The sequence below is a fragment of the Leopardus geoffroyi genome, chromosome B1 (genome assembly GCF_018350155.1).
Source record: "Leopardus geoffroyi isolate Oge1 chromosome B1, O.geoffroyi_Oge1_pat1.0, whole genome shotgun sequence".
NCBI lineage: Eukaryota > Metazoa > Chordata > Mammalia > Carnivora > Felidae > Leopardus > Leopardus geoffroyi.
The window spans coordinates 73,657,323-73,673,591 of record NC_059327.1 but is presented as its reverse complement, the minus strand read 5'-3'; the positions used below and the strand labels follow the sequence as shown (position 1 = coordinate 73,673,591).

The following is a 16,269-nucleotide window of genomic DNA, read 5'->3' as shown; positions in this document are numbered from 1 at the left end:
GGAATAATGCCCTCTACACAGCGGCCTTTATGGTGCCAAAGCTGCAGTAATCTCCTTGAACTGTAGATTACTTAACAACTCTGCCTACGTCCTTGAAGATGTTGAACTGGTTAGAAGATACCAGTTGTAACTAAATGTTGTATGTAAGAAGTACATTATCAGCCAAATTAGAGGTAGGATGTTCATGGCAGGTGCTAACAAATGGGCTGCATGCATCAATTAGAAAATGATCACAAGGGGAAAGATGCAAAGTGTGCTCTATTTGTTTATTCTGTTGTTCATGTTAAAACCAAACACAAACAGAGGCCAGACTTGAAAACTCCTTCAGTGGACAAAACCAGGTTAGTCATACAAGCAAAGCTTAATTTAGCTTACTTTGCAGGACAAGCAAAGCTAACTTGACCGAGATCACTTCTTGCTTACACCTCTGAAAATCATAAGCAAAACTTAAATTGTTCTCCCCAAATTGAGATGAGGTGATCACTAACCAATTCCCTTTCATTTAAGAAAATTCCCATATTGTAACCAATCACCATGAAAAATAAACAGTCACTGCCTCCACACTATATAAGCTGCTTTATAACATATAGCTCTGAGCCTCATTCTGTATTTTGGTCTGAGTGCTCCCGGTTTGCAAACTATCTTTTAGGTGTGTGCACAATAAATTTTTACTAATTGCTACTTCACAGATTCATTGGTTTTACTTTTGTTTTTTTTTCTGAACTTTTGACATTCAGCTTCTCTCTAAATTCTTTCCACATAGACAGACTGCTTAGGTAAGGCTCAGTTCTCTAAACTCTTGGGATCACCTCTGAAATTAAAAAAAAGAATATCGATATTAAGTGTAAGATCAAGGATTTAAAAATATTTCAACATGCAACACATTGCTTCTGGAGTAAGTCTGCTGTACTATTCCAGCCCTAGTGAATAATTAATGCCTTGAACTATTCCAATCACCACAGGTTGCCAGGCCACCAAATAACGAAGCCAATCCAGGATTTGTCCATATAAAAAGTGTGTGCGCTCCCAGCTAAATCTCAGTTAAGGAGGTTGCTCTATATACAGCCAAGTAGCACAAATATTCGTGAATATCATTTGCAAATATAATCAGCAATGCAGTGAGTATTTCCTTTCCTCTTAATTCTGTATGCTCATTTAAAAGCCCCTTATGTGATTTTTATAGCATTTGATTATCATTGTTATTTACATTACACCAAATTTCCAACAATAAAACAGATTACAATAAAATCTCAAACTATAAAACAACAAAAGGCAAGGGTCATATACTAACAGAGAAAGGAAGAGGGAGATGAAGACACTGGAAACCAAGGATCATGGAAACTTCCTTAAGTGAGCCAAAACAGCCTTCGGCACTGTATTGAAAAGAAAACCATCACAGATAAGATATGCTTTTTCCGGTTTCTTTGATAAATTGTGCTAAGGGGATGTAATTAACACATAATATCTCTAATAGCAATGTTACATACATAAAGGCAAATATTCCCCAAGAAGCTTTTCTTTTTACTGACTCTCAATAAAAGGAGTACATGTAATATTCAAAAGCTTATTCTCTCAAGACTGTATGGAGTAACCGATGGTCCTTTGTTATTTAAATGAGCATTTAAGGTGACATTTATGATCATATTATCACCAACATTATAACAAAGCTGCATATATTTTAGTTTTATAAGTTGTTAACCAAAAGTAGTTCGGGACTTGGTTTCCTCCTATCAGAAGGGAACTTCAGAGAGAGCGGATGCACTGGAAGGAGGGGGGAGCATCACACACCAGAGGGAGCTGGTGGCCACAGAGGTGCTCTCTTGCTGTGGCATGGCCCTGAGACAAAAAGATGCTCCCTCCTCTGCTGCCCTAATTGCAAATCTTTCCTTGATTTGCAGTCATCAGAGAGGTGTGGGCATTGCCCCTGGCAGCCATTGTACATTCAGGGTTGGTAAAGAGTAGGGGGAGAGGGAACAAGGGAGGTGTCTCCTTCAGCACTGTAAAATTTAGGTGACTGGTACACAGAAAGTCTGGAAAGGCTGTCTCTTATGAGGAGAGACAGTACTTGGCAGGTTGATGCCAACCTCTCAATGTTTGCTGCTGAAGGTGGGGCTATGTTTCAATCCCACTTACCCTCTGGAAGAGATATACAGTAAAACCTTGGACTGTGAGTAACTTGTTCTGTGAGTGTTCTGCAAGATGAGCAAACATTTCTAATAAGTTTTAGCTTGATAAACGAGCATTGTCTTGCAATACAAGTAGTATGTGACACTGAACGTGACATGATCACAACTGAGCCAATGGTTCTTGAAATTCACTTCGATATACAAGTGGTTTGGATTACAAGCATGTTTCCAGAATGAATTATGCTTGCAAACTAAGGTTTTTACCGTATTATGGTCTTGAGCCAGTGGGGTTGAGGACTAAGTCTTTGTGGTCAGCTCTGGATGGGGCCACTGAGGCTTCCTGTGGCCTCAGTTGGAGAACCTTGGTGTCTATAAAAATCCTAGCTGCTGCCATAAGCTGTCTGTAGTTCCTCATTTTCTTTCAATATTATTATCACTAGGGTTTAGCCTAAGACACGATGAGGCATGGCAAGGAAAGGAATTTAAAAGACCAAATCCAGGGGGAAAATAACCTTACTCGTTCTGGAAATAATAAACTATAGTATATCTTAAAAATACTTTTCTATATACTAGTTCACATTTGGGGATTTTAAAATTTCATTTCCAGTCTATATATTTATATACCCACCCACTCATCCCATCCACCCATTACCTGTCATCCAACTATCTGCCTACCTATCCATCCATCCACCCACCCACCCACCCACCCATCCATCCATCATCTATTTATATAGCTATCATCTGTCTATCTAATCCTTCCATATATTTACCCATCTCTTGCAATATCCCATCACATTCCCACTAAAGCCCTTATAGTAGAATACATGGACTGTAAAGAGTATAATGTATCTTTTTTGGCATTTAAATTCCTAGCCAGAGTAGTAACATAGGCACAGGGGAGAAAAGAGTCTAGTAAGTCATTTTGAAATAGATACGGGAAAACAAAGCTTTCAGCTAAAACTGTAATGAAGATAATGAATATTTAGATTTAAGAATGCATTACCAGAACATTTACATAATATCTCACAACTTTTTTTTTTTTTTTTTTTTAAAGGATACGGGTTACTGATCATCCTCTTCAAATCAACCTTCTCTTTGCAGTAAGGGCAAGTCTGCTTTTTACCAACTATACACCAACCTCGGATGCAGAATTCGTGAAAGCTTAAGCATCTCGTTAGGGAAGTTTCTAGATAGTAAGAGGCAAGGTCTGCTTCATGATGGCATAATGGAAATGATCCCATCTGCAGGATGAAGTAGAGGGTGAGAATGGAGGTGAGTCATGACTTGAGTGTGCACATCACTCTCAGGAAGATTCTGTAGGCCAATGGAACCCCAGGACTGTGAGCTTGCAGTCAGAGCTGTAACAGCTTTAGGAACTTGCGAGGTTTACATAGCTTCTTGGCCTTACCTGTTCTTCTTGCTGCACTAGATTCTCCCAAGAATTAAATTAGATAAAGAATATGAAAGTGCTTTTTTACAGCAATATTTAACATCGCACTGTATTAATACATCTCCTTGCCTCGCTAATTGTGCGTTTCTCATAGATTTACCATAGTGTTTCCCTGTTCTATGTTTTGTGCCTTACTCATTACCTACTACGTAATCACACTTGTCTTAGGCACCTAGACAAGCTTAAGTTACTTGTAGTCATAAACCATACGTTTATGGAGATTTCTATTAGCTTTATGAGTCTTAAGTTTTTTTTTTTGTTACTGATAAGAAGGCATTTATTTTTAATAGAATATAAACCTAATAAAATTCTGAAACACTAGGCATTTATAAATTCATTTGTATATATTTCCCTGTCTGGAGAGTTTGGCCCGTTGCCCCCAAAGTTGAGAGCAAACCCTGTCTTTTCCCACAATTGCTCCCATTAGAGCTCCTATCACACTGTAGCATGACATTCCATGTATATCCATGTCTCTCCTGGACCACATGAAACCTGTGGGACCAGGTCTCATTCTTCCCTGTCCTTAGCACCTGATGCAGTGCCTAAGTGCCTATTTATTAAATAAATATTTGAGTGAATCACGCAAAACCAACTACTTTCGCAGATATATTTTCTCAGGTTCCACAACATTGTAGATTTGGGCAAAATGAGTAACAGTAATGAGATCCATCCTATTTATTTATTTATTTTTACAATTGTTGATCCCAGTGTAGCTTTCTGAATCAAAATCAAACGATTTTCTGACTAGCCTGCTACATGTCCATGTGAACAGCAATGATGTAGCAGTCTCCTCCCTAATAAGTGGGAGTGTAGAGCAGTCAAGACCATGTGTATAATTCCTCAATATTAGATATGTATGTAACTAAGAGTTTCCACTATCGTACGTTTTTGGAATTGGGTCATTTTTGCAAAAGGCTTGGATTAACATAAAGTGGTGTATTATAGCAAAGATTTTAATAAAAAAATTTTTTTTAATGTTTACTTTTGAGAGAGAGAGACAGCATGAGAAAGAGAGAGAGACAGCATGAGAAAGAGAGAAAGAGACAAAGAATGAGTGGGAGAGGGGCAGAGAGAGGGAGACACAGAATCCATAGCAGGCTCCAGGCTTCAAGCTGTCAGCACAGAGCCTGACGCAGGGCTTGAACCTATGAAACACAAGACCATGACCTGAGCCAAAGTCGGAAGCTTAACTGACTGAGCCACCCAGGTGCAATGTTATAACAAAGATTTTAAACCCAAACCCTTGCAGCCCTTTATTCAAAAGGGCTGGAGTATGGCCTCATCTTCCAGATAGGTATAGAGTTCAGGAGTCATAGAGCCAGCATTGAAATGTCCACGTCCTCTTAATATCCTGTCTCATCTTTAAATCTCGATCCTGAAAAGTCTCCAAGCTGGCAGAGTTACTGCAGAGCAATACTCAGATTCCTTCCCCTGCCCCACCTTGTTAATATGACTCACGTTCACCCACTCCTTGCTAATATGATTCATGCTAAAATGGGCCATTAACAGTACTCCCTGCAAAGCAAATTTAAAAGTGACTACATTTTAGATTACATATGCCCACATGCACAACAATCCCTAAGGGGTTTTAAAGGTGGAGAGAGAAAATATTTCCACTTGCAAATGGCATAAGGGGCTCTGTTCCAACACTTGAAAAGTAAATCGTATTTAAAACTAGGGCCAGACTTGGAAGGATAGTTTTTTGGGAAAGGTATCACACTGGAAAACCACCATAGAACTCCATATGGGATATTTTTGTGTTTCTTAACTTAAAATGGTAAGGCTTAAACGTCAGGAGTAAGGTCTCCTATTGCATTTCAGATGCATTTACTCCATTTTTTAACTCTCAGGATTGAATAAATGGAATCTGTCCAGATTAAACAGAACCGAGTCATAGGCACTGCACATCTAGAGTATTACTGAGTTAGGTGGGCTTCAGAGGCAAAAGACAGATGGTTTAACCACCTCATAATGCCAGAGGGTTGAACTGAGTGCAGAGCAATATTATAAAGTTGGTATTGTACGATAAAATAAAGATAAATGATACCTTCTTTTCCCCTATATTTAGGAGAGAATTAAAATACTGATTGTCGGCCAATTCAAACACAACTTTGGTATCCAGGGTTACATATTCAGGACTCTTGATCCTAGATCTTTCCATATGTTGAGGTCTTCCTCAACGGTTATTGGAATTCCCAGAGAATGCTGGTTTCCAGGCCCAGGCTTGTCTGCATCCTAACACCTAAAGATCTATCAGCCATTCAGGGCAGACCTCGCAGACAGAGGAGCCACATGGTTCAAAAACTAGATGCTCAAGTTTTGGTCCCTCCTTTTGTAGTCCGAGGTGTCCTGCTGCCTGTGGCGTTATCTTCTTTCCAAGACCAGAGCTGATAGCTGGTTGACCCCGCTATCACTGTTGACACAAGTTCCTAGGATTATTTCTAGGCAAAGCATACTTTGTTGTTTTCAGTCCTGTGAGATTCAGAGGCTCCACCTGGACAGTTCTGAGTTCCTCTCTGAACCTGAAACTCCACTTTTTCTCACCCCCACACCTCTCTCTCCCAGGTTCTTCTTGGCTATCTGTTCACGTACGGCTTTGCCAACTTTCCCAGCCAGTGTCTTGGGCAGATGCTACATACAGCCTTTCTCTCTGGGTAGCATGAAGATTCATTTTTACAAAGGAAATCACTGGCCAAAGAGGTTCACCTCAGTTAGCGGTTCATTAGTTAGCAGAGATTATCAGAAAGTCTCAGCAAGAGAGAAGGTGGAGGACAAGGACCTGGGGTTTGGGGATGGGAGCTAAGCAAGGCAGAGGAGATGGGGCTAGGAGGAGGGGAGGAAGGTATGAGACAGTGCTCCCTGACTTGCCATGACCAACACAGATTATTTGAAAATTGCCTCCTATCATCGGCTTGATGAAGCCCATATGGTTTCCCGTGAAAAGGATACATATGATTGCATGAGAGCTGGTAGGTGTTTTCAATGAGCCCTTCTTCATTGAGCTCCACAATGATCTTCTGCCCACAGACGGCGCAGACATTGTCTGACAAGCTCCTTGTGGGCATCCCACTGACGCTGTAGAACTGTTTGGGGGAAACGCACAGAGCACTGTTAGAAAGGAGAGCACATACCATTCATTCTCTGAACACAGGAACACCACTTCCAGGCTTTGGGACATAGAGTTTTCACTGCTTCTTCATTGGTTTAGAACTTGAAACACGTTTCCTCCTAGGAATGCTTCAGTGTAGTTAGGGTCTCCAGGCAAAAACCCACTGAACTCCAAATGGACCCAGCTAATTATAACCTCCAATTTAACCTCCCCATTGAGGAATCCTTCAAGAGGAAAGGTTTTTATCCAGGGCTGTAGTTCCGAGTCACCCAGGAAGCTTTTTAAGCTTACCTATAGCCTAACCCTTTCTCTGATTCACAGATCCGGAGTAAGCTCAGGCATCTCTATCATTTTTACTTCCCATGTGATGAGAGGGAGCATATAGACTAATCCCATTGGAAAGCAATGTTTTTAGAATTCTAACCTGGGATACCTGCATCTTTCCAATGCTGTGGATGAAGAGTGGTTCCAATATTGGCAGTACATTAGAATCCCTAAGAAGCTGTTTTTTACAAAATAAATATTTATTTAAATATTGTTTTATACGTAAAGGAAAGATATGAAGATAGTACCAGTTCCCATATACCATATACCCTATTTCCCCTATTATTACCATCTTACATTAGTAGGTATCTTTGTCACAATCAATGAACCAACATTGACACTTATTATGAAATAAAGTACACACTTTATCCAGATTAGATTTTTAAAATTTTCTTATGTTTTATTGCATATTTGAGAGAGAGAGAGAGTGAGAGTAAGAGAGTGCACAAGAGGGGGAGGGGCAGAGAGAGAGGGAGACACAGAATCCGAAGCAGACTCCAGGCTCTGAGCTGTCAGCACAGAGCCTGACGTGGGGCTCGAACTCATGAGCAGTGAGATCATGACCTGAGCCAAAGTTGGACACTTAACCCACTGAGCCACCCAGGTGCCCCTATTTGGATTAGATTAAAAAAAAAAAAAACGAATGTCCTCATTCTGTTCCAGAATCCGATTCAGGATACCACTTAGTTGTTACGTTTCCTTGAGCTCCTGTTGGCTGTGGTGGTTTCTCAGACTTCACTTTTTTTCTATGACTTTGACAATTTGGGGGAGTATTTTGCGGAATATCCCTCAATGGGAATTTAGCTGATGTTTTTCTCTTGATTACAGTGAGGTTATGAGTTTTAGGAACGAAGATAACATTCTTTTTTTTTTTTTTTTTTTCCAACGTTTATTTATTTTGGGGACAGAGAGAGACAGAGCATGAACGGGGGAGGGGCAGAGAGAGAGGGAGACACAGAATCGGAAACAGCCTCCAGGCTCTGAGCCATCAGCCCAGAGCCCGACGCGGGGCTCGAACTCACGGACCGCGAGATCGTGACCTGGCTGAAGTCGGACGCTTAACCGACTGCGCCACCCAGGCGCCCCAGAAGATAACATTCTTATCACACCATAGCAAGGGTACGTGCTATCAGTCTTATCACTGTTGATTTTCACCTTGATCACCTGGTGTGATGCAGTGTCTGTCAGGTTTCTCTACTATAAAGCTACTTTTTTTTTTTTTTTTTTATTCCTTTCTATTTTGTACTCTTTGGAAGGAAATCACGAAGAACAGCCCATTCATAAGGAGGGGGAAGTTAAACTCTACCTCAATATCAGTGAGTCTTCTCCAGAGAAAAGGAACTGATAGGGTGTGTATGTGTATCTAGATGGGTGTTTGATCAAACAATCAAGCACCACAGCCTACCCAAGCTGACCCTCAAAAACGTAACCAATAACCTTCTTAAGGTTGGAGTATCTACATAAATTACGTGGACTTCTGCATGAGAGATTTGTCTATTCTCCTCCATTCATTCATTCATTTATATCAACATAGACTCATGATATTTATTTTAAACACTTATTCATTTTTGAGACAGAGATAGAGCATGAACAGGGGAGGGTCAGAGAGAGAGGGAAACACAGAATCGGAAGCAGGCTCCAGGCTCCGAGCTGTCAGCACACAGAGCCTGACGCGGGGCTTGAACTCACGGACCATGAGATCGTGACCTGAGCCGAAGTTGGATGCTTAACCAACTGCCCCTAAAGCATCAACTTAAAATTTTTTTTCAATGTTTATTTATTTTTGAGACAGAGAGAGACAGAGCATGATCAGGGGAGGGGCAGAGAGAGGGAGACACAGAATCTGAAACAGGCTCCAGACTCTGAGCTATCAGCACAGAGCCCAACACGGGGCTCGAACTCACGAACTGTGAGATCATGACCCAAGCCGAAGTCGGACGCTCAACCGACTGAGCCACCCAGGCGCCCCTCATGATATTTATTTTATACTTTGGGTTATAACCCAACTCTGCTGCTGCTACTATTGCTGCTACTACTACTACTACCATTACTACTACTACTATTATTACTATTACCACTACTACTATTACTACTACTGTTACTACTACTGTCACTACTACTACTACGACGACTACTATTGCTACTACTACTACTACTACCACCACCATTACTACTACTACTGTTACTACTACTACGACTACAACTACGACTACTACTATTATTACTACTATTTGGTTGCACAGATTATTCTAGCGTTTACCATTGGCAGCTTTTTCAGTTGGCTTCTGTGTCTCTGACTTATCCTCATAATTGTGGTGGGGCTTTTTGTTTGCTTGTTTTGAGCACTTCCTTAACTTCTGGCAGTACAAGGTACTCCAGGCTCATTTGTATATTCCCTGCCAAGACCTAGAATCAACCATTTCTCCAAGGAACCTTGGTTCCTTTTATTGTAGAATGGCATTAGAAAAGATATGGGCACTAGGTGTGCTCACTGCTACTGGGGTGTCATTGCTTCTGGGCTTCTTAGCTGATAGAGGAAGGAAATAGAGCTGTATATACTAACCCATGTGTATATCATAGCGATAGATGTTCCTATATGTATCCATCTATATCAAGACACATGTAATCTATATTATGCTAAACACGATCTCAGACTGATGTCTTTAACTCTTATCCTTTACTATATGGATCATTCTAGCCTTCTCTCCTTGAGTGTTAATAACCTTCTGAGGGTGAGAAACATAGCTCCTACTATGGATCATCCATTTACTGAGTTATTCAGTTGCGGAATACATGGATAGCAGTAGCAGAATTGTGAACCCATAGCCCCGAGGGAAAACACTTTACAAACTAGAGTACAGTACTTATGTTCAGTTCCTTTGCTTTTAATCTTAGATCTCTATTCATTTCTTCTCCTGCCTTCAGTGTGGTTATTTCATGCATTTGTAATACAGTTAGATTCTTCTGTCACAGTCTACATTCTGTCCTGGCATTCTCTCACATCCTAAATGATTTTTCGGATTTGTATACATTGTTTCACTCCTTCTGCTACAAAGTACTATTGATTTTGACAAATGCATAGTGTCATGTATTTACGATTACAGTGTCATACAGAATAATTTCACTGCCCTAAAAAATTCCCTGTACTTCATCTATTCATCCTGCTCACTCCCTAAACCCCTGGCAACCACTGATCTGTTTACCATCCCCATAGTTGTGCCCTTTCCAAAATGTCATATAAATGGAATCATATAACATGTACCCTTTTCTGACTGCCTTCTTTCAGTTAGCAACATGTATTTACAGTTCATCCATGTTTTTGCATGGCTTAATAGCTCATTCCTTTTCCTGAGGAGCTTTTAAAACAAAGCAGATGCACTGGCTCCACTCCCAGAGATTCTGACTTAATTAGTCTGGTGTGGGGCTTAGGCAGTGGTGTGAGAATGGAAATTGCTCCTCCTTTGCTTCCTCCTTACCTCTGTCACACACACACACACACACACACACACACACACACACTCCATCAGTTCAAGTCACTCGTGGCTGTGCCAATGGCTTGAAGCAGTGGGTTTTATATATTTGGTAGATGAAGTTAAGTTGACAGAGGATGACAAGAAGTTGAAGCCTGGTGGGGTGGGATCAGATGAGAAGTCTCCAGAAAGTTGGCGCTTAAAAACTTGTCTTGTGAGGTTGAATCTCTTCTTCCTGGTCCACTGGAGAACAGAGGACACACAACTCTTCTCTCCCTCTCCTGTCCATAAATAAGTACAAGAGGCTTTGGGAAATTTTTAAGAAGTATGACTTCTGGCTTTTGCTGGGGGAACTAGGAGTGGAAATGCTCTCTCCTTTGCTCACCTTAAACATTATAAAAAAGGCAGTTGTCCCATAGATGACACATGGCAGGGGACTTCCAAAAGGTATCTTGTTCCGGCATTTCACCACAGAAGTCGGATTCCAGGCTATAGGAAAAGAGTAAGATAGAGCCTACGGAGATGGAGAAGGGCAGACTGGACAGGGATGAAGTCAAGGTCATGTCTACTTAGTCCTGCCCCATAAATGGAGAGAGAGAAGAACAGTCTGGAATTGCACTCCTCCCTTGCCATCCACAGTAGCTTTTCCATTTCGTATCTGCTGTGTACCAAGAGGCCAGCAGAGGACAGAGACATAGAATTCCTGAAACCACTAGGTCATCCCAAAGCCCCTGGTTTGTGAGTTTTTACGAGATGTGCATGTGTCAGACATAGATGAGTGCTCCTAATATCTGAATATGAAATCCATCTAACCAGTAAGCATGTCCACTTGGAGTTTCAATCTTAAGAGAGTTTAAGAAAAAGCTATTAGGGATACTTTCTAAGTCCCAGAGACCAATATACAGTCAGAATATATTTAGCACACTTTTTGTATCTCCGACTTCTTCTAATGCTATCTAATGATAACTGATCATTATGAGGAGTAATGATTGATTCTCAAGTGCTTTATGTGCATGAAATATGACTTTCTGTGTTAGGCACAGAATATAAAATTTAGTATAAAATATAAAATATAAAATTTTTTGTCGTTATTTAATTTTTACTAATCTTTCAATGTGGGCAATTGGAGTATGCTAGAGATGGTTACTTCCAAATAATTATTTTTTTAATGTCTATTTCTTTATTTATTTAGAGAGAGAATGCGTGCATGAGTGGGAGAGGGGCAGAGAGAGAGGGAGAATTCCAAGCAAGTTCCACGCTCAGTGCAGAGCTGGATGTGGGGCTTGATCTCATGATCTAGAGATCATGACTTGAGCCCATATCAACAGTCAGTTGCTTAACCGACCGAGCCACACAGGTGCCCCCCAAATAATTATTTTATTTAAAAAGATGCCTCTGGGGGCACCTGGCTGGTTGTCAGTAGAGCATGCGACTCTTGATCTCAGGGTTGTGAGTTTGAGCCCCCACATTGGGCTAGAGATTACTTGAAAGTAAGTAAATAAATAAATAAAGCCTTATTTCCCAACAAATTTCTATAAATAGGAAGTATATTTTCTAATCAACTAGCAAAGATAATTTTTGATGCAAGGAGAATTAGGGAGCAGTTGGTTTGGGAGAACCAAAAAAAGACTTCTCTGTTTCCAAAAATGGATGCAAATGTGTAAGATGAGACCATTTCTCCATGCACCATAAGTAGTTTCAGAGAATGAAAGCAACACTTACCCCTATAGTAGAAGCCATGTAATCCGAACAGATCTCTGCAAAATCTCTCCCCATTACGCCATAGTAGAGGCCATAGAACAAGGATACAATGCCAAAATCCATGGAATCTCTAGCCTTGATTCTATTGAAAATGACAGGGTAAGGAAATAAGAACGTGGTATATGAGGGGCTCGAGAAGGGTTGCAGCTTAGAAGAAATTTCCTGCCACAGTCTCTAACAGAAAGTTGGGAGTACTTTTTTTTCACTGATTTTTTAGACTTTAATTGATTTTTTAAAGCCTCTTAAAGTCTCTAAATTCTCTTCAAATGTTACCACTCCATGGTAAGTGGGCGAAGTAATTCTTGAGAGGGTCTTTTAACTGGTGGTTTTGAAGCTGGGCTGTTCAAAGAAAGGCCTGCGCAGCTTGTAAAACTCCTCATCTCCCCCCTGCACCCCAGGCCAATTACATCAGACTCTCGGGGTGGGGCCTGTGCAGCAATATTTTTGGAAGCTCTCCAGACTCCAGGTGATTCCAGTGGGCAGCTAGCATTAAGAACTTCTTTAATGGAGTAGTGTTTCTCAGCCTTAAATATAGATTAGAATCACCTGGGGAGATTTAAGACTCTGCTGCTCTGGAGCTGTGATGTACGTGGCCTGGCGTGGGGTCTGCACAGCAGTGCTTTTTAGAAACTTCTCAGGTTGAGAATCCCTGCTATCAAGCTTAGATTTTACAGAATACTTTCAAATACTTCACTTGCCTAACAAATATTTGAGGTAGATATGATTAGCTACCTCATTTGCATTTGAAAAAATGGAGATTTAGAAAAAATGATTTGCTTAACATGACGATTGGTACAAAACAAAACCAGGGATCACACTTCAATTTTGAGGCCCTTTGCTACTATGCCATAGTGACTACATGTCAATCAGAAAAAAAATATTTTGCAAGTTGCATCATATTTCAAATATTATAGGATTCCCCCGCATCCCATTTTAAAGAGAAACACTTCTTTAAAAAGTAATTAGCCCCTAATTTAATTTCTGAGTCTTAATCATTGCACATATGGTTTGTTATATCTCTCAACAGCTTCAAATATTAGCCCTGGGCCTGGGTAGATCTGACTGAGTCAGAAAGGGAGGGAGGAGTGGAGGGGAGCTGGAAACTTTTTCTAGTTGTTTTGTGCTCTGTGAATTTGAGGAGGAAATGGTAAAGGCAGAGAGTTTGTAGACTTAGAGGGTACAGCTCTTTTTGTGATGGGAACTGGGAATTCCAACACAAATGGTGGCTTTATCCTTTCACGATTTGCCTGGGTATATTTGAGAATTGGGATAGTGGGGAAGAATGAAGATGATCTTCTCCCCATGTCCAGGGGAGGACTAGTTCCTTCCCAGCCTGAAGGGTTAAGTTCTTGCTATGGCTCGTTGTAGGAGAGGTCATGGTTAAGGAACTTATATCTTATGGAAAGTAGTCTTGGGACAACTGTAGGCTCAGTGATTTCATAAAATTCCTTATGAATATTTTTACATTCACTAAAATAAAGTTATATGGACAATATGCTGAAAAACAAAAGAAATCAGTGTCTTTCTATATACAGAATAATATATTAATCATAGATCTGTACAGTTACTTTCTATCCCTTTCCTGCTAGAAAATGGTAAGAGCTCCTGCTGTGAAAGGTTCATGAAATGCTTATAAAATCAGATTGCTACGTTGCCGGAGGAAGAGTCCTTCCTTTCAGAGCTGACACTCCATCCAATTGCCTGACCTATTTTATGAGTTGCCAATGTTTGCCTTTTGATTTCTGGTAAGGTCCCAGAGGAACTTCAATGTGAGAGATATTCTGGGGAATTTTTATTTGAGCTGCTTTCCACAGCCTTGTGGTATGTCTTAAATTTCCTTTCCAGGCCACAGGTTGATTACACAGCCTTGGCTCTGCCCATGAGAACCTCGTCCACAGCACATCTCAGCAACCATTTTTTCAAGGAGCTCAGTTCTGAGTTATAATTATCCTGATTTCCTTGATTTCTCACAAGACTTTCTTGTTCTGTTATTTCCTTACCTCTCATTCAAGTTCTAAGCACTTAGTTTTGTCCTTTTCTGACTGTCCCCAGCAAAAGGGACTTCATAGGTACCAGAAACAAAATTCTAGAGCAGTGCTGTCCCTGGCAATATAGAAATACAGATTGAAAATTTCCTAGTAGTCACATTAAAAAAAACCCATGAAATAATTTCACCAATACATCCCAAACACTGTATTTCAACATGTGGTCAATATAAAAATTATTTTCTCTTTTTATTTTTTTAACAGTATTTTTCAAACTTTGAAATCCAGTTTGTATCTTATAGTTCTAGAACATTTTATTTCATAGTTTAGATGCTCATAGTGACATGACCTATCGTATACTGCACTGGACAGCATAGTTCCAGAGGTTTTGAAGGAAGAAGATATATACAAGGAAATGACACTTCAGAATTTTATGGAGGGGAAATTTGTAGTTCTGTAAGAATTACTCTACCGCAAATGTAGGCCTGCTTTTAATGGTGATGTTCAAAATTTGCCTATCAAGTACAGATTTTTTTTTAAGTTTTTTGATGTTTTTATTTATTATTTTTGAGACACAGAGAAAGCATGAGCTGGGGAGGGGCAGACAGAGGGAGACAGGAACCGAAGCTGGCTTTGCACTGACAACAGAGACCCTGACGTGGGGCTCAAACCCAAGAGCCTCGAGATCATGACCTGAATCAAAGGCAGACACTTAGCCAACTGAGCCACCCAGGCGCCCCTCAAGTACAGATTTTCTTTAAAGCTTATAATTTTTTGAAAACTTTTTATTCTGTAGCGTTTCCTCTTATACTTTTCTAGTGGTTTCCACCAATGACATCTACTCTAAACAATGTGTGTATGGAACATTGTAGGGCCAAATGATTCCTGATACAGAGAACTTGACCAGGTGAATATTGCAAGCAAGTGCTTGGAGATATTAATGTCTTAATTGGAGATACTTACTTGAAAAATAAATTGAATCCACACATTGTAAACATGATGGCCAAATAACCCACAACACCAAATGCGTAGCTGAGTTTGTAGATTAGAAGAAACCATTTGTAGACCAATCTGTGGATGTAAAATGGGGAGAAATACAGAACATGATATTTTATCTTTTTCAAACATTGTTATAAGTCGGTTTTTAATTTCTAGAATTCTACTTATTATGTAATATAAAGAACATAAGTAGATTATATCAGCTAAAGTCAATAATAATCTATAGTTTTAATATAATACCAACAAACTATATAAATAGTATGCACGTGCATATATATATTCATTGCAGTTTGTCTATGTTCCTCACGTTAGAGTGGCGTTCAGAGATGGTTTCTCCACCTGGAACCCTGCCTCCCCTAACCTTCCTCCCCTGCCCTAGGGTTAGCTTAGAGTGGTTTTGGCAGGAGTAGCTTGGAGTAAGCAAAAGATGAGCAGAGACGTCAAGCCTGTGGGGCAGGGGGGAACCTCCTCCCCCAGGAGTGTTGCCTGCTACCGCTGCCTCTCCACCCCCCAGCCCAAGGACAGAGGTCCTCATTATCAGGCTCAGCCTCACCCCAACTCCTCTCCACTCACAGAGCCCCTCCCCTAGCCCTGGGATGGAATCACAAGCGTGCCACGGGCTGGTTTTCTCCTGCTATGCGGATGGGTTCTTTGTGTATCCCAGCACATACAGTGACCACTCTTAGCACCTTTCCTTCTTCCCACAGGGTCAGAGTAGAGAAATGGGAGATGGGGATTGAGGGCACAGGTGTAGATGATTTAGAAGGGACCTCCTTACCCTGCTTGTTTCCCTTATCCCTGGCAGTAAAAGCCCTTTGAAAACCTACAGAAAGGGCCACTGCTTCATATCTGGGACGATGTGGGAAGATGCATTCGTGGTGCCACAGGACAAGGTTCTGGCCGGTGGAACGAGAAGTGATGGGAGGAGAAGGAGCAGCTGGGGGACTGTCCTTGTGCCCAGAGAAAAGAAGGCGGTGGCTGGACTGTTGCTTCCAAGGGAGCTGGAGGGCAAGAGGCAGGCCGGCCTCTCAGCTCTCCTTCCACA

The 16,269-nt window shown here is 40.8% G+C and overlaps 1 protein-coding gene across 4 annotated transcripts in view; it reads right to left on the bottom strand.

Moving 5' to 3' along the window:
* Positions 1–252: 252 nt before the first annotated feature.
* The window catches only part of RNF175 (ring finger protein 175), a 49,143-nt gene continuing 33,126 nt past the window's right edge, over positions 253–16,269 (bottom strand). For 3 of the 4 annotated variants that reach the window (XM_045465225.1, XM_045465252.1, XM_045465241.1), the window contains 5 exons: positions 15,189–15,296; positions 12,202–12,322; positions 6,526–6,659; positions 3,186–3,287; positions 253–1,030 (listed from right to left, as the gene is read on the bottom strand). In XM_045465225.1, coding sequence (XP_045321181.1) covers positions 910–1,030; positions 3,186–3,287; positions 6,526–6,659; positions 12,202–12,322; positions 15,189–15,296 — 586 coding nt within the window. In that variant the 3' untranslated portion in view covers positions 253–909. The remainder of the gene's footprint in view (positions 1,031–3,185; positions 3,288–6,525; positions 6,660–12,201; positions 12,323–15,188; positions 15,297–16,269) is intronic. The other variant, XM_045465232.1, reaches the window with a different exon arrangement.